The 23,437-nt window shown below is 41.1% G+C and overlaps 1 protein-coding gene across 1 annotated transcript; it reads left to right on the top strand.

The window, feature by feature from the left end:
• Positions 1-256: 256 nt before the first annotated feature.
• On the top strand, positions 257-23,371 carry ANKRD1 (ankyrin repeat domain 1). The gene is made up of 9 exons (XM_060768748.2): positions 257-549; positions 5,492-5,671; positions 10,584-10,721; positions 10,810-10,917; positions 13,410-13,508; positions 13,795-13,893; positions 14,159-14,257; positions 17,596-17,694; positions 22,545-23,371. The coding sequence occupies exons 1-9, from the start codon at positions 523-525 to the stop codon at positions 22,653-22,655; spliced, it is 960 nt and encodes a 319-aa protein (XP_060624731.2). The 5' UTR covers positions 257-522; the 3' UTR covers positions 22,656-23,371.
• Positions 23,372-23,437: the final 66 nt, after the last annotated feature.

Genomic DNA, 23,437 nt, shown 5'->3' with positions numbered 1-23,437 from the left:
ATACGCTGAGCACGGCATTGGGTCACTTGTCCTTTTCCTGGTGTCTCTGGCTCATGTGAAAGTCAGTTACGATACAGCGCGGTATCTGCAGACAGCTGTCCCACTGGGCACTGGACAGACAAAATGTCTAGCATTGCAGAGCTATTTAGTCATCACGAATGGAATGAAGCTCTAGTATTTCACAGTGATTCACACAGGCAGCCCAGTTACACATGGCAAGATGTAGCCCTCTTCTTTTTCTCCCCCCCCCTCCCCTAGCCATTCCTATCTTTGACACTAGATCTGGCTAGTTAACATGTCTGGAATGCAAGAGCACCTATCTCAGGGCTGGGGGGCTGAGGGCGTACTTGGATTCCCAGGTTGGAAGATTATCTCACTCTGAAGAAGTTTTTGCAGAGATATATAAGCTGAGCGAGATTGGCGCATTTTAGCAAAGTAGCTTTGGATAGCAGTGGGAGGAGGCATCTTCCTTGGAAGGAGTACCAAACAGTGTTAACACTTCTTGATAAGCCAGCTGGAACCATGATGATGCTGAAAGTGGAAGAGCTGGTAGGTTGTTATTCTTCCTTTATGGTTTGCATTTTGTAGGCTGGTATCACACACTTTTGTCAAGTGTTCCATATAAGTTATGAATTAACTATAGCAGAAAGAGAAACATGGCTGGGCAGTCTGATCAAGTTTTATGTGACATGTGATCTAATGATGTGGTTTTATGAATTGTCTCTGAGAATCTTTGTAATAGAGCAGTGTTTCTCAACCTGGGGGTCGGGACCCCTGCAGGGTTCATGAGGGGGTGTCAGAGGGGTCACCAAAGACCATCAGAAAACACAGTATTTTCTGTTGGTCATGGGGGTTCTGTGTGGGCAGTTTGGTCCAATTTTATTGTTGGTAGGGTTCAGAATGTTCTTTGATTGTAGGGGAACTATACATCCCAGTAACTACAACTCCCAAATGTCAAGGTCTATTTCCCCCAAACTCCACGCAGTGTTCACATTTGGGCATATTGAGTATTTGTGCCAAGTTTGGTCCAGATCCATCATTGTTAGAGTGCTCTCTGGATGTAGGTGAACTACAACTCCAAAACTCAAGGTCAACCAAACCCTTCTGATATTTTCTGTTGGTCACGAGAGTTCTGTGTGCCAGGTTTGGTTCATTTCCATGAATGTATTTTCATTCACTGGACCAAATTTGGCACAAATACACAATATGCTGAAATTTAAATACTGGTAGGATTGGGGCAGGGGGTGGTTTTGTCATTTGGGAGTTGTAGTTGCTGAAATTTATAGTTAACCTACAGTCAAATAGCATTCTGAACTCCACCAACAATGGAATTGAACCAAACTTGGCACACAGAACTCCCATGACCAGGAGAAAATACTGGAAGGGTTTGGTGGGCATTGAGTTTTGGAGCTGTAGTTCACCTAACTCCAGAGAGCACTGTGGACTCAAACAATGATGGCTCTGGACCAAACTTGGCACAAATACTCAATATGCCCAAATGTGAACACTGGTGGAGTTTGGGGAAAATAGACTTGACATTTGGGAGTTATAGTTGCTGGGATTTATAGTTCGCCTACAATCAAAGAGCATTCTGAACTCCATCAATGATAGAATTGCCCCAAACTTCTCACACAGAACCCCCATGACCAACAGAAAATACTGTGTTTTCTGATGGTCTTTTGCAACCCCTCTGACACCATCCTCGCGAACCCCCAGGGGTCCTGACCCCCAGGTTGAGAAACACTGATCTAAGTGCAAGGACACTGAAATTTTCCCCGTAAGTGCTTTCATAAGGAGGAAAAGGGGTTGCTTCTCAGATGAAAGATAATTCTTTTAGTTTGTTTGCTTGTTTAAAGTCTGTTTCATATTTCTTTACCACATTGTGACCTCCAAAACATAAATCTTATTTGGGGATTGAGTCATGCATCTGAAACACCCGAATCTCTTCTATATAGACTGGAAAGTAATCTGACAATGCATTTCTGGTTATGTTTTCACCAAGCCAAGTTTGTGAGATTGATTCAGAACTAACAATTTTGGAGAGGATAACGTGTATGTGAGCATCTGTGAATGGATAGGCTTAATTGGCATCTTCTATCTCAGGTCTTTTGACTGTCTTATTAATGGCAAGAGTTAGCAGTGAAGGAAACAAATGGAATAGGAGCCTTCTCGAAAGGCTGTGTCTTTGGAAAGGTCCGGCATGGGTATTTCCTATAATTGTTGTCCAAATATCCAGGAGCTGTTCTGCAAAATTTTTATCAAATCCATTGCCTTACCAGAGGGGTTCATTAATTAAACAGTCTTCGACACCAGCCAGGATGATTGTTTAGAGATTTGAACCAAAAGAAATTGTAGCTGACAATCTATACAAGTGATTCACAACCTGTGGTCCATGGACCACCAGTGGTCCACAAGAACTAAAATACAGCCCACGGCCTCACCATTATGACACCGTTCCAACAAGAGCAATTGGTCTTGTAAAACCCTCTTATAGTGCTGAGGCTTACTAAATATATATTTTTTGTGAGCGAGCAGATGGTGACTACTGGATGGCATATGTTCTGTATCAGAAACTAGAGCTGATGTGGTCTATCCAATGCAATTTTCTGAATCAGCACCCCAAATAACTAAACTGAATCGAGAGTTGACCAAAAACTGATTCGTAACCCTTTTGGTACTAATGTTGGAGAGTGGTCCCTGGTCAAAGTGGTCCCTGGTATATAAAAAAAAGGTTGGGAACCACTGGTCTATACAGTCCCCTGTAATCAGTGGGACTTCCAAGCAGATATGGATAGGATCGAAGCTAAGAAGCTTTGATCCCAAAAGAGCTTGTATTGAATAGCCTCCTTGATTACTACCATGTAAATATATCTTAGGCTTTAAACAAAACTTGGAGATGTTACCATTTTGGATTACAACTTACAAAACCCTTCAACCAACATGGGCCAATAACTATGCAAGCTGAGCATTTGAGGAAGGTGGTTTTTCTAAGCGTTGTCAGTGATAAGGTAGTTGTGAACAAGCCAGAAACAAGGACCCATACCATTCATTCTGAACACCCAAAGGACTTTTAGGCATGGTGAGAGATTCCCATGCCACATGGAGAATTTCAAAACCAGATGGCATAGGAGTCTGCCAGTCTACGAGAGGCAGGGTGAATACAAAAAATCCCTTAAGGGTTACCTAAGCTCTTGGGTGACCCAAAGCAACCAATCCCAGCCATTGACCTCTAGTCCAGATAAAGTTAGTCATGACTACAACCCCAGGGAGCAATGAAAGCTGTATTACTGATAGTTCATTTGTGTCATTGACTTCATTGAGGCTGAGCTACATCTAATTTTAACAGGATTCATTATATGGACTAACTGGACTGGCTGACTACACATAGCAGATGCCCAATGGTAGAACAGAAATGGATTTTTTAATGTTATGGTACCTGTAAACTATCTGTAATTATAGATATAATTGTTTCTAGTTAGTCTGAGGTATTCTGCTCAGTGGCTTAGTGGCAATTGGTGGCTTTCATATCAATGGAGTGATGACTTCATCCAAGGTTTCAGTCTCCAAAGGAGCGAATCAATTGCTGGACCAATACTGGGGAATATAGTTCTGAGTAGATTAATCACTGACATGGAAGCTACCAATGGACTCTGCTTCTGGATCTATCTTCAGCCTGCTGTTTCACATATGTCTCCATCTCCAAATTCTCCATTGCTTTACTGTTTTTCTCCCCAAAGCTGATTTATTAGTTAGATGGTTACTCGGTGCAAGCTGTATCTATCTAATGACTGTCTGATCAGTTCAAATCAGTAAGTGGAACTTTGCCCTGCCATCATTCACCATTGGTATGACCCTTAGGATTACCTGCTCACAACACCACAGGGTAGGTCCAGAGCTTGGAGATGGTTACTGTTTTGGATTACAACTTTTGGGGACCTTGGCGCTTCTAGCTAGAGGATTTTTGCAGGTGCAGTCCATAAAAGAAACTTTTCTTAGCTGATGTTAGTACTATGTTGGTACTGTTAGTACCAACCTTCCTGTGTCTGCCCACTTTTTTCCTTTCAAAGCTACAGAGAGCTTTCCATTTGCAGGCTCCCATTTGTATTATTTTGCCACAGTATAAATCCATATTTTTTCCATATTTCATTCACAAGCACACTCTGTTCTCAAGTAACAACTTTTCAGATCACTGCCCACTTTGCCTCATTTCCTCCAGGCACTCTGTGTCTTGACAGCTTCTGCACAATTTTTTTCCCTTCCCACACACCATAAAGTCCATACTATGGTAATGACAGACATCTCAGCTCAGTTCTTGTTGGCTTTGTTCTCTGTTCAAATTTCTTTTCATCTGTCTATAATTCCAGATATCTTTCTTAATCTATCATGATCATGAATCTGCACCATTTTTAATACCCCACCATCTAGACATCTTCCTTCCTTCCACAAGTTACTAGTGAAGCAATTGCCTCATTCTGTTTAATACTGAACAAAATGATAAGGTCATAGAATCTTAGATCATAGAGTTGGAAGATACCTCGTGGGCCATCCAGTCCACCTCCCTGCCAAGAACCAGGAAAATCACATTGAAAGCACCTCCGACAGATGGCCATCCAGCCTCTGTTTAAAGGCCTCCAAAGAAGGAGCCTCCACCACACTCCAGGGCAGAGAGTACCACTGCTGAACAGCTCTCAGTTACAAAGTTCTTCCCAATGTTCAGATGGAATCTCCTTTCTTGTAGTTTGAAGGCATTGTTCTGCATCCTAGTCCCCAGGGCACCAGAAAACAAGCTTGCTCCCTCCTTCCTGTGACTTCCTCTCACATAACCTCGTTGGGTTGTAAGGTCAACCTTGTTGGGTTGCAAACTGGTTCTTCACTTGAGAATTTGGAACATGGCAAACACTGCTTCATGGCATCTTATATCAGCTCGGCTGTGTTGCCTTGAGGCATTCATTGAACTCTGTGGTGTCCAGTCTTTGGACCTCCAGTTGTTTTAGACTTCAGCTCCCAGAATTCCTGAACACTGGGCAAGGTAGACAGGGTTTCTGAGAGTTGGAATCCCAAAGAGCTGGATGACCAAATGTTGGATGCCACTGATTCAACCCATGTTTTCAAAGTAATTCCTCTCCCTGTGCTTTTCAAGGGCTGCACTAATAATAATAATAATAATAATAATAATAATAATAATAATCTTTATTTATACCCTGCCACCATCTCCCCAAAGGGGACTCGGTGCGGCTTACATGAGGCCAAGCCCAGCAATACATTACATCAACATAAAATATAAACAACAAAATAACATCACAATAAAATAAATAAACCAATCAAGTAAAATAAAAAGTACAAAATAACATAATGGAAAATGCACGACATAAAATGATAAAACTCTGGAAGAGATAGCAATGAAAAGGTACACTCTGTATAATTGTTGCCCCATTCTAATGGGTCATAAAGCAAAATATTGCACTCTGACACCATGTTTTTCCTTTGACAGGTGACTGGCAAAAAGAGTGATGGCAGAGAGACAGGTGATTTTCTCCCGGAGGACTTCAAACATGGAGAATACGAAGCTACTGTGAGGTTAGAAAAACATGAGGATCTGAAGACGGTGAATGTTCACCTGCTCCCACGGCATAATTTGACCTACACAGAGGAGAAAAAGCTACAAGCCGAGGTAAATATATAAACATTTTTCTGTGTAATTATATCTTGAACATCTCCTTGTATCTCTGTAGCTCTAAAGGTCAGAATTCCTTTGGCCATCTAAACAAGATAATCTCAGGAGGATGGTAGGACACAAACAATGAAATTGTTATAGGTTGTTGTTTATTCACTCAGTCACTTCCGACTCTTCGTGACCTCATGGACCAGCCCATGCCAGAGCTCCCTGTCAGCCGTCACTACCCCCAGCTCCTTCAAGGTCAAGCCAGTCACTTCAAGGATACCATCCATCCATCTTGCCCTTGGTCGGTCCCTCTTCCTTTCTCCTTCCATTTTCCCCAGCATCATTGTCTTCTCCAGGCTTTCCTGTCTTCTCATTATGTGGCCAAAGTACTTCATCTTTGCCTCTAATATCCTTCCCTCCAATGAGCAGTCGGGCCTTATTTCCTGAAATATGGACTGGTTGGATCTTATAGGAATAGTCTTTAGAAAAGGTGACCCAACCATTCTCCAAGGCAGCATAATCCACTGTTGAGTAGCTCTTAGGGTCAGGAAGTTCTTCCTAATATTTAGTCTGCTTTCCTGCCATTTGAATCCATTGCTCTGTGCCTTAAGTCTTCGGAGCAGCAGAAAACAAACTTTCCCCTTCCTCAATGGGATCGCCTCTCAAATGTTTAAACATTGCTATCATGATCCTTCTTAGTTTCTTTTCTTCATGCTAAACATACCCAGCTCCACATCTCTGTATTGTCCACATCTCTATATTATCACAAAATTATCATTACCATTTTTGTAACCATTTGACTGTTTTGTTCTTTGAGAACAAGACCGATGTCTAGGGCAGCAAAATCCCAATTCACATCCCCCCCCCTCCCCTTCAAGGAAGGTGAAAATAGGAAAGACATTAGTAAGTTGAAATCAGCAGAGTTTTGCCTTTGAAGTAACAGCTTATCATGAGCCTGCCAATTAGAATTTTACAGTTTCGCACTGATGATGGATTATTCAAATGAAGAATTACAGTACTGTGCTGAAATCAAGGAAGGATTGAAACCTGACAGATTTTAAAGGGTTTGGAATGAGAACCTTTTGCTACATACCCCCCAACATGCTTTTAAATTGAGTTTGCAATAAAGGTGCGCCTTGAAACTACTTAATCAAAAGTCACCTCAATAAACAGATTTTTCAGTGCAATATATTCTATATTTGGGAGCTAGATTCTGTCACTTATAGTCGCACTTATTAACACCTTGTTCTTTGAAAAAACCTCAGCTACACTGCTCTTTGAAAGATGTGGCGCCTGTTGCTTGAAGTACAAGTTGACACACATTCTGAAACAGCTCTAACTAGACTAAATTCCAAGGAACATTTAACTATAGTAGAACTATCACATCAGGCAGGAATATGATGCTGGACTATGACTCTTGAGAAGGGGGTTGAAACTTTCACTTGGCCATGGAAACCTCATGAGTGACCCTGGGCAAGTCACTTTCACCCTTAGAAGAAAGCAAGGCAAATCCTGTCTAAACAGATCTTGCCAAGAAACCCCAGCAATAGGGTTGTCTTATTACTTACTTAGGTGATCCCTCGTTGTCCGAGTAGGATTGTTTTTGAAGATCGGTGTACTGATGGTGTGTACATAGGTGACTGTGGAGCCCTATTCATGACCTGCATGTTCTCCCGCAGTGAGGGCATCCGTTTCCAGGTGGAAGGCGGTCCCGGTTGGGGTTGGCTTGACGCGCCTTCCTCTTGGCATGTTTCTCTCTTTTGCCTTCTATTCTTGCCTCTTCAAATTCTGCAGCACTGCTGGTCACAGCCAACCTCTAGCTGGAGCACTCAAGGGCCAGGGCTTCCCAGTTCTGTGTCTATGCTAGAGTTCTTAAGGTTGGCTTTGAGCCCATCTTTAAATCTCTTTTCCTGCCCACCAATATTCCATTTTCTGTTCTTGAGTTTGGAGTAGAGCAACTGCTTTGGGAGACGGTGATCGGGCATCCGGTCCAGCGGAGTTGATGGCGGAGAACCATTGCTTCAATGCTGGTGGTCTTTGCTTCTTCCAGCATGCTGACATTTATCCGCCTGTCTTCCCAAGAGATTTGCAGGATTTTTTGGAGGCAACGCTGATGGAATCGTTCTAGGAGTTGCATGTGACGTCTGTAGATAGTCCACGTCTCACAGGCATATTATAAGGGAACAGTCAGCAAGCTATTGGTTGTCTTATAAATTGGAAATGACTCGAAGGGACAAAACAGCAACATTATGCCCAGACTCTTCCTGAATAACATATTAATTCTGGCCAAGTTCTGCAGTAAAGAGAATGAGATAGTTTGCTCACGTTACTTGGAAGGGACAGCAATAGCTTGCTGACTGTTCCCTTTGGTTGGAGGATGCCATAATAGATGATGATGATGACCCATTCCCAGCACTACACGGGAGCCTTTCCATGTTGACCAGGAAATATCCTAGGTTGCTTCCATGCTATTTGGGGGTGGGGCCTCTGCCAGAAGTTGGGGACATTGTGTGATGGGCTGCATGCCCATCTGTCCCTCAACTGGCTGGCAAGTGTCCCAGGATGCTTAATTTGGTAAGTGAGATGAGGCCCTTTGTGGCATTGGGGTATATTTGCCTTAAGTAGTAACATGTATTGAATCAGTCTTGTGAGTGCACACTTAAGGGTACAGATAAAATTTGGTTCTGCAGATATTGCTGAACCACAGCTTCCATCATATTTCACAATTGGCTGTTCTGCCTTGGGTTTCCTGCCCATGCTTCCTAGTAGCTGGTGGTGAGAGGCATGCCGCCTGATACTGGTAGGGTGGCCAAATCTCCAGGCACCTTGGGACATATATGAGAGTCAACCTTGGCTCTGGGTTAGAAGTGAGATTGGAATGCAGCCTTGGCAAGCCATGCTCTCCTTAAGGTAACCAGCAGAGACTAGCTGGTTCACTTTCAAAGATTGTCTAGAGATGAATCTGTTTTCACTGTATCCAGCTTAAACCAAAATGTTGTGAACATGGCCATATAGCCCGAAAAAACCTACAACAACCCAAAATGTTGTGTGCCACCTGTTCCATGTTGAAAGAATTGTGGAAGATAAAATTAAGTATATCCCCTTCTGAAGGCATCCAACTATTAAGCCATGTATTGTCAAAACTTTCATTGCCAGAATCACTGGGGTATCGTGTGGTTTCTGGGCTGTAGGGCCATGTTCTAGTAGTATTTTTTCTTGTTGTTTTGCGTACATCTGTGGCTGGCATCTTCAGAGGATCTGATCCTTGGTTAATCCCTTCCCAAAGCCATCTAACTGAGAAACCATCATTGATTACTGTGTTGTTGTAGGTTTTGCGGGCTATATGACCATGTTCTAGAAGCATTCTCTCCTGATGTTTCACCTTCATCTATGGCAGGCATCCTCAGAGGTTGCGAGGTCAATAAACCCAACTTTCCCAGTTTCCAACAGACTTCTCAACCTCTGGGGATGCTTGCCATAGATGCAGATGAAACCTCAGGAGAGAATGCTTCTAGAACATGGCCATATAGCCAAAAAAAACTACAACAACCCGGTGATTCCAGCCATGAAATCCTTCATCAATATATCATTGATTATCTCCCTTCTGAAGCCATGCAAATAGGAAGTTATTGTTAGTTCAACCCCTTCTGAAGTCATGCAACAAGACAGCTATCATTTCTTAATCCCCTTCTGAAGGCATCCAATTAGAAAGCCATCATCATCATCATCTTTATTTATACCTCACCACTATCTCCCCGATGGGGACTCGGGAGCGGCTTACATGGGGCCAAGCCCGGACAACATATTAAAAATAAAACCAAAACATAAACAACAAGCAACATCATCAAAATTACATGAGAAAAAGAAAAAGAAAAATGAATATAGTAACAAAATAACATTACAATAAACACAAACGCAGTGACAGTGGGCGGGCCACATGTACAGGATAAAATGTTTAAAAACTATAATGAGATAAGAATAGGAGCAAGTTATTTGAAGGGGGCTCATAAAGAAACACAGAGTTGTGAACTAAACTTCCCAATTGGGGGTGTGTGTGCAAGATTAGAATTATTTTTCAAAGTCACTGTCTCAAAAGGACTTGTATGCTACATTTTCTCTACGTCTACACTGTGAGAACAACAGTTTTTCATCTGAATTGAATCTTTCCTTTCTGAGATTTATTTGATGATCCTGGGTTCTAATATTATGAGACAAATGGGAAAAGACTCACTATCCACTTTTTCCACATCATGCATAATTGTATATACTTCTGTCGTAAGAATCCAAAACATCAGGGCATACAAGAAAATCTATTTTGCAGGATTTAAAAAGGAATCCTAAAGATTTTCTGAAATCTCTCTCTTGAAACTGATATTACCATACTTTGTATTTATTTATTTATTTTATTTATTTACAGTTCTTATATTCCGCCCTTCTCACCCCGCAGGGGACTCAGGGCGGATTACAGTAAACACATATATGGCAAACATTCAATGCCAGTTTGACAAACAACATTTAACAGACAAAGGCTATTTAACTTTTTTTTTTTCTGGCCGCCAGGGGAGCTGCTGCTTTTCATCGTCCATCAACGACACCGATGAAGTTCTTCCGCATTCCACATTCCCCGGAGTCTTCTTTCTTTATGGCCTCATAAATTAGTTAAATTTAGCCTCCCACACAAGGTGGTGCCTTATTTTCCTACTTGACAGATGCAACTGTCTTTCGGGTTGCAAAGGTCGACAACGGGCTACACAATGGCTGGACACCCACTCCAGCCCGGGCTGGCTTCGAACTCATGACCTTTTGGTCAGAGTGATCTTAATGCAGCTGACACTCAGCCAGCTGCGCCACAATCCCGGTGTATTATCTTAATTTCCATGTAGTGTTATCTAAAGTTATCTACTTATTTACTTTTTTTCAGCTCAAGAAAAAGAAACTAGAGGAGAGACCAAAACTTGAAAGCTTGGAAGATCTTCAAAAAATTATCCAGTTGAAAAAAAGGAAAAAAATTAAGAGAGTCAGAGTTCCTGTTGTAAAGAAGCCTGAGCAAGAAGTTATAGTAAGTTAATACATGTTATTTTATGTTGGTTTCAGTGGGATTGCATCCAAAGTGTACCATCCTGACATTGATTCTTTCTCTTCTTCAGACAGAACCTGTGGATGTCCCCATGTTTTTCAAGGCTGCCTTGGAGAACAAGATGCCAGTTATTGAAAAATATTTAGCAGACAAAGGGGATCCAAATGTTTGTGATGAGGTAGAGTATTGATTCAATTTCCATTATAATAAACCTGCTGGAAATGCACATCTAGTTATGTCTATAAGCCTATGATTTTCTTTAGAGGACCTATTTGGCCAGGAATTGAAAGCTATCCTTTAAAGATCTTGAATTACCCACTTACATTCCAATTTCCCTGGAGAGAGACAAGTTAATTTATAATGTATTTGTGCCTGCTTCCTCAAAAAATCATATATGAATGTGTAAATTTCAAAAACTCTGGTCTTAGACTTTTGACTTTATCTAGTCAAAGATATGAGTTCACTAGTATCTTTCCAGCTCAAAAATATCCCAGCCTCTCAGAGGGAATAGCATTAATTGCTTTTTCCATTTTGATTAACTTTTAAATTAAGAATACCAAGAAGGAGAAAAAATGAGAAAAAGGAAGTGGGAGCGAAAAATATATAACATTCCTGGTATATAACCATGGGCTATGTATATACATTTATATAAGCTAACATATGTCTCAAAAAGTATCTGCTTGACGTTGGCGTCTGTACAATGCATATTTGTATGTCTATAATGAAAATGATCATAAATTGCTTCTTTAAATGACTCTCTGGCAATATACAAAGCACATTTCATCAAGAATAGTTGGTTAAAGGCTAATTCTTCCAGATAAAGTAGACTCGTTTGGCTGAATGTTTTCCCATAAACCATCGTGCAGCCATTACTTCTAGAAAACGAACATGTAAACTAGAGTGATGTTTTCGCTTTTTATTGATGTATGGATTTTTATATATGGCTTCTAATTGTTGCCGACTTGTACACCGCCCTAAGTCGCCTTTGGGCTGATATGGGCAGGATACAAATGTTGTAAATAAATAAATAGAGTCCTTCTTCCTGATGTCCCAACCTTCTACCTTTAATAGTTTCTTGCTTATCTATGGAGGCTTTCATTATGTGTCTGCAACAACATAAAATAGAATAGAATCATAGAATCCTAGAGTTGGAAGAGATCTTGTGAGCCATTCAGTCCGACCCCATTCTGTCAAGAAGCATTTTTATTTTTATATGGATTTTATTATGTGTTTTGACTGTTTTTAATTGGTGTATGTGTGTTGTGGCATTTAATTGTTGCCAGTCTGTACACTGCCCTGAGTCACCTTCAGATTGAGAAGGGCGGGGTAGAAGTGCTGTAAATAAATAAATAAAGCACCCCCAACAAATGGCTACCCAGCCTTGGTTTAAAAGCGTCCACCACACTCTGAGGCAGAGAGTTCCACTGCTGAACAGCTCTCACAGTCAGGATGTTCTTCCTAAGGTTCAGGTGGAATTTTCTTTCCTGTAGTTTGAAGCCATTGATCTGCATCCTAGTCTCCAGGGCAGCAGAAAACAAGCGTGCTCCCTCCTCTCTAGGACTTCTCCTCACATATTTAGCATAATACAAAAAAAAAAATCACAATTACATTTTCTATATACTCCTGTAGGAGGGGATGAATTCAGCAGGACCAAACTCTCCCATCCTCTCTAAGGCAGTGGTTCCCAACCATTTTTTGACCAGGGACCACTTTGACTAGAGACCACTCTCCAACATTAGTACCGAAAGAGTTACGAATCCGTTTTTGGTCAACTCTCGATTTGGTTTGGTTATTTGAGGTGCTGATTCAGAAAATTGCATTGGATAGACCCCATCAGCTCTAGTTTCTGATACAGAGCATATGCCATCCAGTAATTGCCATCTGCTCGCCCACAGAAAACCGTATTTAATAATCTACAGCTGATGTGGTCTATCCAATGAAAATTTCTGAATCAGCACCCCAAATAACCCCGGGAACAGACCTAAAAATAAAGACACCAAGGCTCCCTCACTTCCAGGCACCACATGGAACGGTTCCGCTCAGAGGGAGGGTGGAGGAGAAGCAGCAGTCAGAAGGCTTGTTCTCGTACCTTTCGTGGATAGTCACCCTCTCCCCTCCTGATATCCCAATTGCCTCAGCCCTATAAGAGGGTTTTGTGAGGCCAGTCACTCTCGTTGCAACAGTGTAGTAATGGTGAGGCCATGAATCATATTTTAGTTCTGGGGGACCACTGGTGGTCCATGGACCACAGGTTGGGAACGGCTGCTCTAAGGCCATGATGTCTGGGGGATGTAATCTCTTAAAACAACTTTCCCAGGTTTTGTGTGAAACATAGGTTAATGTTTCATTCATATCCAACTTCTCAACACAGAAATACATCTCATGAAAGGTCTCACCTATTTATACCAAGTTGGTCTGCAACCCTTGGATAAAAACTACAACTATAAGTGCAGCGAATTTTTGTACACACAACTGGGAAGAAAAATAGAACCATCTTGTCTTTGCACTATCTCTGGGACTTACACATACTATTATTTGGAGTCTTTTGCTGCAGTGAGAATGGAAAAGTTTGAAAATCCCCTTGCTGGCACACTGTACACAAGATAGATCTATACTTGTAAAGAGGAAAAGCTTATGATTAACTATGGTTACCATTGTTTCCATTGACAGTATAAACGAACAGCTTTGCACAGAGCATGCTCAGAAGGACACCTGGCAGTTGTGGAAAAGTTAGTAGAAGCTGGAGCACAACTTGAACTCCAAGATATGGTAAGCACAAATTGTACACACAAACCCACAGTTCTTGCATAGATACATTCCTATCATCTTGGTGAAGTAGCATGCAAGGACTTGTTTGCCAATGAGCCATTTCAAATGGAAATTGCATCATCACCTCACCGAGTTTTTCCAAGAGATGTTAAAGAGCTCTTGTCAGAGTAAAGTAAGATTGATCAATATTTTAGCACACTAAATAATTGTGCACACACTCACATACCCACACGAACTGTTTATCACTTGATTGCTATTTCAATTTATTCCTTTTCCTCGGCTGTAGCTTGAATCAACAGCTATTCATTGGACATGCCGGGGTGGCAATGTGGAAGTCCTGAAGTACTTGCTAAACAAAGGAATCAACAGGAATGCCAGAGATAAGGTATTTTACAATTACTGCCAAAAGGTTTGATGAGTGGGGGGAATAGATTAAAGGAGACATCGGAGGCTATGGTTTAAATCCACTCACTAATCCAAACAAGAGAAGAACGATCGGATCAACAAGGTTCACATCAGTGTTGAGGCCTTCAGCAAGTGATTCAAGGGGTCTACTGGATTTCGGGTTGTTTGCTTTCAGTCCAGATTTATTTCTCATATTAGTACATATTGTCATGCATTTATTAATTACACATCTCTTTTTTCACTAGTTGCTCAGCACACCTTTGCATGTGGCAGTAAGGACAGGACAATACGAATGTGGGGAACATCTCATTGCTTGTGAAGCAGACCTTAATGCCAAAGACAGAGTGAGTATATTGATAAACCTCTTCTGGGTAATTCATCTAGAACACTGCATCTTAAACTGTGTGTCCAGGACTCAAATGTTTGCCTTATATGTCGGGGAGATAGGGTGGTCTACAAATAATAATAATAATAATAATAATAATAATAATAATAATAATTTTGCTTAAAGTGCAAAAGACAAAGAGGGAATACTGTAAAAACACAATCCAGAGCAGAAGAGAAAACTGGCGAAAGAAGGCTCTCCATGGACAGTTCCTGGGGAAAATTGAGAGCCAAATTGTCAAAGAAAAAACATGGATGTAGATCACAAATGGAACTTAGAAAAAGGAGATGGCAGGCCTGATTCTGGCAGCCCAAGAACAAGCCATTAGAACAAATGCCATCAAAGCCAGAATTGAGAAGTCAGTGACAGATCCCAAATGTAGACTCTGCAAGGAAGCAGATGAAACAATAGATCACATCCTCAGCTGCTGCAAGAAGATCGCGCAGACAGACTACAAGCAGAGGCAGAACACAGTTGCTCAGATGATTCATTGGAACTTGTGCCACAAATACCATCTGCCTGCGACAAAGAACTGGTGGGATCACAAGCCGGAAAAAGTTACAGAGAATGAACACATAAAACTCCTCTGGGACTTCCAAATTCAGACAGAGTTTTGGAGCACAATACTCCTGACCTCACAATCGTGTTAAAAAACAAAGACCTCACTACCTCTGAGGATGCTTGCCATAGATGCAGGCGAAACATCAGGAGAGAATGCCTCTAGACCATGGACATACAGCCCGAAAAAACCTACAACAACCCAGTGATTCCGGCCATGAAAACCTTAGACAATACAAAGTATGGATCGTTGATGTTGCAGTCCCAGGCGATAGAAGGATTGAAGAGAAACAACTGGAAAAGCTAACACAATATGAGGATTTAAAGATCAAACTGCCAAGACTCTGGCATAAGCCAGTAAAGATGGTCCCAGTGACGATTGGTACACTGGGTGCAGTGGTCTGCACTTAAACACAATTGGCACTGACAAAATTACCATCTGCCAGCTGCAGAAGGCCACCTTACTGGGATCTGTATTCATTATTTGCTAATGCATCACACAGTCCTAGACACTTGGGAAGCGTCCGACATGTGATCCAATACAACAGCCAGCAGAGTGGTCTTGTTTGCTGTGAACTCATCTTGTTGTGTTTTAAATAATAATAATAATAATAATAATAATAATAATAATAATAAAAACAAGCCTTGCAAATGCTGGTTTATAAGTAAATGCTAAACTTTTATACCATTTTATATACCTATATATAAAAATTTCTTGGATGGAAAAGGGCTATGAGTGGAAAATGTTTAAGGAGCCCTGATCTAGAAGAATGGGGAACATATTAGCCTCAAGAACCCCTAAATGGTTCTGCCCAGCATTTCTCTCCAAACGTATCTTCCTCTATAAACCACTGCAGAATTTAAGATCATATAGGGAGGCCCTGCTCTTGGTCCCACCTCCCTCCCAGGTGCGATTGGCGGAGATGGGAGACAGGGCCTTTTCAATGGTGGCCCCTTGGCTGTGGAACTCCCTTTCCAGGGATATTAGATCAACCCTCTCCCTCTTGAGAGTGAAAATGTGGCTTTGTGACCAAGCCTTTAGGGAACTAGTGCAACAGATGGACTTGGAACAATGTGCAATGACCTTTGGAATGACCCGGATTACGCTTGTGGATTACGTGTTTAACTCAGAATGAATTGTTTTAAAATGTTTTAATTGTTTATAATGCACTTTTAAATTCTATTTTAATATTTATTTAAGTGTACAGTGTGTTTAAAGGCATCAAATTGTTGCCTGTATGCAAAGCCACCTTGAGTCCCCTCCGGGGTGAGAAAGGCAGGGTAGAAATGTCGTAAACAAATAAATAAGTAAATAGGATGGTAACAGAATAGCCTGCACACACTCCAGTCAGTATGGCAGAAGATGCAGTCCAACATAATCTAAAACAGCGGATTATCCTATCCTAATCATATTGAAGGGTTTTTCTCAAGTTCATCTGAGATAGATGGATCATGGACCAGACAAGAGAGCCACATATCGAGTCTAGGAGCCACTGCTGGCTGCAAGCCATTTCAAGTAACAACAACAACAACACTTTATTTATATTCTGCTCTTCTCACCCCAAAGGGGACGGATCACAGTACACATACACGGCAAACATTCAATGCCGTTTGTATAGACAGTATACAGACAGACAGAACAGAAGGTGTGTTTTCAATGCCATGGACGGTTGGGCTTGAGTCCACAGGGGATGTTGTCGCTCCATCCTCTATGATGAAGAGCCGTCAGGACTTCCTCATTTCAGCATTTTCTGATCTTTTTTTTATGGCATAAAATATCTCCCCCACTTTTAGTGGTACCTAATTTCTCTAATTACAGCTAAAGCTGTTTTCAAACTGCTTAGGTAAACAGTGAGCAGGGCTGACGGTTGGGCGCTAATGCTGACACGGGGCTTCGAACTTGCAACCTTTCGGTTGATAGATCTTATAGTTGCTGATGATTTACTAGCTGGGAAAATCATCTTTGAAAAATAAAAGTTACACCCACAACCAGAAAGAGCAGGGACATATTTATGTGCAGAGCCTTCAAAATGTATATGCTAAGGAGGAAGGAGTTCTGTGATAATATTCAAAGTGGCAACACAAGCAAAGGTGTCTGTCAGTACATTGCATGCTGCGACCAAAGTGGCATTTCTCCAGCATAATAGAATTGGTTTGGGAATGTTAGCACATTGTATTTCTTACAACCAGAAGGATTTGCCCTCTTGCTTTCTAATTGGGTGGGACGTCTTTGCTAAGTTTCTCCCCCTCTCAGGAAGCCACAGCATTACTACAGTCTTTCACGCTGCCTTATAAATGTGTCCACAAAAGTTATAAGTCCACAAACTCTTTTTACGATCACCCATTACGGAAACATTTGTAGCTTGCCAGCACCGTTAAAAAGACAAATTGCAAATCAACGCCTGCCCCTTTGATAAAAGGTTCCCTGCTTGTGATCTTGACTACTTGCCAAGGGAGAGTAGCTACTCGAAGGCTGCCTTAGATTTTTTCATATCATCTCGGCTCTTGAAACAAGGCAAATAAGTGCCCAGGACTTTAAGGAAAAACTCAAGCTTTTGGAAAGGAAATTGTCATCTCCAAGAAAGAACATCCATAGTACTTCATATTCCTCTTCATCACCATGATGGTACTCATCCTTTTTTTATTATTGAGCTTGGCTGGAAGATATTGGCACAATCTGTTAAGTCTTCTCAGTTTTATGTCAGAGGAGCCCAACATGTTCTTTTCTTCTTGTTCTAGGAGGGCGATACTCCCATGCATGACGCAGTGAGGCTGAATCGCTATAAAATGATTCGACTTCTGATACTGTATGGAGCCAACCTAAACATAAAGAATACTGTAAGTAGTCTGTTGCTCTACTCAATGGGGTTTTCGCTGAAACAGTCCCTATACTACCACAGAAACAATTACAGAGAAGCACAGATAATAGTAAAAGCTTGCATTACACTTATTCATAGCCCTTGTTAAAAATGACTAAATATGCAACTAAAAGAATTTAGATTCTTTTCCAAATAATCTCTTCATTGCTTCTGGCCCCGTCAAGCTAGGTTTTAAGGGAAAGGCATTATGGTTCAATTTTACTTGTTTTTCACATGCTTATGTTTTCATTGTATTTGTTTTCCTTTGCATTTTATTTTAATGGCATTGTGTACCATTTTTGGGAAGAAAAATCTATATAAATAAAAATGTAATGTTTGTTTGTGGGATTAACATAACTTAACAACCACTGGACGAATTGACACCAAATTTGGACCCAATACACCTATCAGGCCAATGAGTGACCAACACTCATAAAAACACTGGAAAACACAGCAGAAGAGACTTAAAAAAATACATGACAACGCATGCGCATAATATATATATATATATATATGCAAACACACATATACAAAAATATATACACACACAAAGCACATATACACAGACTGGGCCACAGCAACGTGTGACGGGGACGGCATATATATATATATATATATATATATATATATATATATATATATAATGTAATGTTCATTTGTGGGATTAACGTAACTCAAAAACCACTGGATGAATTGACATCAAATTTGGACACTAGACACCTATCAGGCCAACAAGTGATCATCACTCATAAAAACACTGAAAAACACAGTGGAAAGGACTTAAAAAGCCAAAAAACCCAAAAAGACACTACAGCGCATGCGCAAAAACGCATGCGCTGCAGTGTCATTTGTGGGATTAACATAACTTAAAAACCACTGGACACATTGACACCAAATTTGGACACAATACACCTATGAGGACAGTGGCTGACCATCACTCATAAAAATATTGAAAAATAAGAGACTTAAAAAGCCAAAAAAAAACAAACATTACAACGCATTTGCAAAACCACACATATATATACAAGCACACATACACACACACACACACACAAAACACATATATACAGACTGGGCCACAGTAATGTGTGGCAGGTGACAGCTAGTGTGTGTGTGTATGTATGTATGTATGTATGTATGTGTGTGTGTGTGTGTAGTGGTTTTCCCCTTTGCCTTCTTTTCAGCAGTTTCCAAGCTGTGTTTTCTCTATGGATATAGTTCCTACCAGAGTTAGGGTAAATCTACATTGTAGAATTAATGCAGTTTGACACAACTTTAACTGCCATAGCTCAATATTATTGAAACACTGTCTTCTCTGACCTACCGAACTAGAGCTCAGGATTCCATAGCTTTGAGTCATGGCAGTCAGTGGTGCCAAGCTACATCAATTCTGAACTGTAGATGCCCCATAGTTATAAATTAGATGTGGCGCATAAAAAAGCACTTGTACACAAAACAGAGCTTTTAAAATCCACATGCCAACTGTTCAGCTACCACACTTGCAAGTTAACAAGGCTCCTGTCCTAACTATTGGAAAGTCTAGGATATTTGCACATTACCTAATGAATTGCTGCAAAGCTTAGTAAATCTTTTAAATGAGATCAGATGGAATTCTGTACAGACAACTCATAGAAATCAATCCTAAATCCCCATCAAGGCTGTACCAGTGGGACGTGTTTGTGACAACTTAGGTTATTTATTTTGTGTCAAAAGCATTGCACATGTAAGTATAAAACTAGTAGAAATAGAAGGAGCACAAGCAGCTAAAGAATTTTTGACCAAAACCGGGCAACAGCAACTGCATTGTCTATAGCTTTAAAACAGGGGTCCTCAAACTAAGGCCCGGGGGCTGGATACGGCCCTTCAAGGTAGTTTACCTGGCCCTAAGTCTGAAACGACTTGAAAGCACACAACAGCAACAATCCTATCTCATCAGCCAAAAGCAGGCCCACACTTCCCACTGAAATACTAATAAGTTTATTTTTGTTAAAATTGTTCTTCATTTTAATTGCTGTATTGTTTTAAAGTGTTTTTTGCACTACACATAGGATATATGCAGTGTGCATTGGAATTCATTCATATTTTTTTCAAATTATTATCCAGCCCTCCAACAGTTTGAGGGACTGTGACCTGGCCCTGTTTAAAAAGTTTGTGGACCCCTGCATACAGGTGCGGAGTTGTTTGTTCTGCTCCACAATTGCACCAAGTGGAGGATTCTTTTAGGTAGTTCCATTTTGCCAGGTTGTCTTTTGATCTGCCCACTCCACTTCTGAATCTGTTCAGGGACTTCCAAATCGACTATTCTTGGTTTGCTCCTGGAGGAAGACCCTCACCGGGGGCCACCCAATTGGGATTTCCTGGTTCAACTGCCAAGGAAGATGTTCTTTGTGGTAGTTCTCATGAAGCTTTTCCTTGAGTGTACTGGGAGGAGGCTGGTAGCCATGCAGTAGATGGTTTTCACAATGTTCAACCTTATAATCTCCCAGTTAGCACATTGGGGGGGTGGGGGGGGGGCAATGCCAGCTAGCTCATAGTCTATCAACTTAAGTGAAACTGTATCAAAATTTTGACATAACAAGGGACACACTGAAAATAAATTCTGGATTGCTCTGAGTTTTTTGGGCTGTATGTCCATATTCCAGAAGTATTTTCTCCTGACATTTTGCCCACATCTATGGCAGGCATCCTCAGGGATTGTAAGGTCTGTTGGAAACTAGGCAAACGAGGTTTATATATCTGTGGAATGTCCAGGGTGGGAGAACTCTTTGTCTGAGGCAAGTGTGAATGCTGCAATTGGCCACCTTGATTAGCATTCCACTGATTGGATTCATGTTTATAGTCACTAATTAGTGCTGGTTTGTAGTTGGGTAAATATTATTATTATTTTATTATTTCAAATATTTATACTCCGCCCTTCTCAGGGGGGTGGGACTCAGGGTGGCTTATAGCCGGCACGATTCGATGCCCCTATATACATAATAAAACACAATAAAACATAAAAACCAATTCAATTTAAAACTGCTTAAAACATTACAGCCTGGTGGCCTAATCTAAGCCGAATTCTGTGACCAGAGACTTTTTCAGAAGCTTGTCCATAGTCCATTTCCATAAATATTGCTTGTCATTGACTTTCCAAACCTTTATATAGTGCTAGCAGATCTAATTTTTGTGATAAATGATGGTAAGAGGACACAATAAATATGCTTGATCGCAGACTGGCAATTTCCGGTCTGTAGGCCACTTTCTATCTCAATGATACAGTACATCAGCCCTGAAAATTGAGACGATGAAAATGTAAAACCTATGGTGACTATCCACTTTGTCTGGACAGGGTTTGTGGCCCTGTGTCTTTGTTGTGTACAAATCTTGGCCCGACCTTTTAAATTTTTAAAATGCCTTGAACAAGCGGGATTACTTTTAATATATGTGTGTTATGGTGACAATTTTTATGCTTATGTTTTGTTTTGTTAATCTTATGGTTATGTTGTTTTTACTTTGTATGTTTTGTGATGTTACCTGGGAACCGCTCTGAGTCCCTTCGGGGAGATGGAGTGGTATATAAATAAAGTTTTATTATTATTATTATTCGTTTAATACACAATTGCCGGACCTGAAGACTTCCAAGAATGGAAACTGGCATTTTTAAAAGAAAGATGGGAATGGGATACTTACTTACTTAGGCGATCCCTCGTTGGACGAGTAAGATGGTCTTCCTTGATGACTATTTTTGTGGGTTTGTAGGTAGCTGTGGAGCCCTATTCTTGATCCGCATCTTCTCCCACAGTAAAGACATTGGTTTCCAGGTGGAAGGCGGTCCAGGTCGGGGTTGGCTTGACGCGCCTTTCTCCTGGCACATTTTTCTCTTTCACCCTTCACTCGTGCCTCCTCGAATTCTGCAGCACTGCTGGTCACAGCTGACCTCCAGCTGGAGCGGTCAAGGGCCAGGCCTTCCCAGTTCTCAGTGTCTATGCCAGAGTTTTTAAGGTTGGCTTTGAGCCCATCTTTAAATCTCTTTTCCTGTCCACCAACATTCCGTTTTCCATTCTTAAGTTCAGAGTAGAGCAACTGCTTTGGGAGACGGTGGTCAGGCATCCGGACAACGTGGCCGGTCCAGTGGAGTTGGTGGCAGAAGACCATTGCTTCAATGCTGGTGGTCTTTGCTTCCTCCAGCACGCTGACGTTTGTCTGCTTGTCTTCCCAAGATATTTGCATTTGCAGGATTTTCCGGAGGCAGCGCTGATGGAATCGTTCCAGGAGTTGCATGTGATGTCTGTAGACAGTCCACGTTTCGCAGGCATAGAGCAGGGTTGGGAGGACAATAGCTTTATAGACAAGCACCTTGGTATCCCTACGGATGTCCCGGTCCTCAAACACTCTCTGCTTCATTCAGGAAAATGCTGCACTTGCAGAGCTCAGGTGGTTTTGTATTTCGGTGTCGATATTGACTTTGGTGGAGAGGTGGCTGCCAAGGTAGCAGAAATGGTCAACATTTTCTAATGTTACACCATTAAGTTGTATCTCTGGCATTGGGGAGGGGATGGCTGGTGATTGCTGGAACAGCACTTTGGTTTCCTTATCCCATCCCACTTTGGAATGGGATAAGGATGGGACACAATGCTGTGTGGTCATTACTGCTCTTAAAGCTAGCAAGAACTTTATAAGTGAGAAAAACCTAGCAACTGAACAAATTTGACTTTTTCCATAGGCATGATCAGATACAGTACCATAATTGTACCACCATCCCTGCCAGAGCACAGCCAGGTTGGGAAAATAAAGGATAGTTACAACTTAAGAAAATTAATGTAATTTCTCTTTAACTTTCTTGCACAGGAAGGGAAGACGCCAATGGATCTTGTTCTGCAATGGCAAAATGGCACCAAAGAAATATTCAACAGCCTGAAGGAGAACTCCTACAAGAGCAACCCCATTGACAAGTTCTGAGAAACAAGTGTCACCGGACTGACAGTTGTCTTACAAAACGTGCCATTATCTGCGTGAAGAGCAGTACCAAAACAATCCCGATCTTCACTGGAAAAAGAAAGGTTTTCTTTTGCTGCCTTTGTTCAGAGACATGTGGGTCAGGGGCAAGGATGAAATATTTCAAAGGCACAGCTTGACTGTTAGGCTTCCAATGGTTTTAAGTTGTTTTATTTATTCCTATTTATATTTTCTATTCCACATTTCCCGCTCTCTTGAATGGTGTTTCTTTGGCTTTTATTCTTTGCTGATCTTTTCAATAAGTCATGTTGGTACTGCTGGTCTATAGAGAGAGCCTGAGTTACGGAAATGGTAATGAGAAAGAGCGAGGAGCATTAAAAGCTCCTTTTTTGAAATAGAAGACAACAGCTTTCAGAAAATATTAGCAGCTTCCTGTCAAGCTCTTTTTTCAACAGGGAATTTGTCACCCTATATCCAGTTTCTGCCTAATTCTCACTGTCAAGAGCAAGCTGTTAAAAGGTTGAAGAATGGTGGAAAGGAGAAGGGAAAGTGGTGTTAAAAAGGGAAGACTGCTACTGAATCTCACTAGTAGTGGCTGAATTCTGAACTGAATGTGGTGTAACATGTTTGAACAGTCCAGAAAAGGGAAATTCTGTAGATTCAGAGGAAAATAGTCTAAAACGATGCACCAGAAAGAAAGCAAAAATGATATTTGCAAAACTTGATAAAAGAAGAAAAAATATGTATATTTGTATGGCCTATTGTGTACATTTTGTATTAAACTA

The sequence above is a fragment of the Anolis sagrei genome, chromosome 3 (genome assembly GCF_037176765.1).
Source record: "Anolis sagrei isolate rAnoSag1 chromosome 3, rAnoSag1.mat, whole genome shotgun sequence".
NCBI lineage: Eukaryota > Metazoa > Chordata > Lepidosauria > Squamata > Dactyloidae > Anolis > Anolis sagrei.
This window is presented reverse-complemented; position numbering and strand designations above follow the sequence as displayed.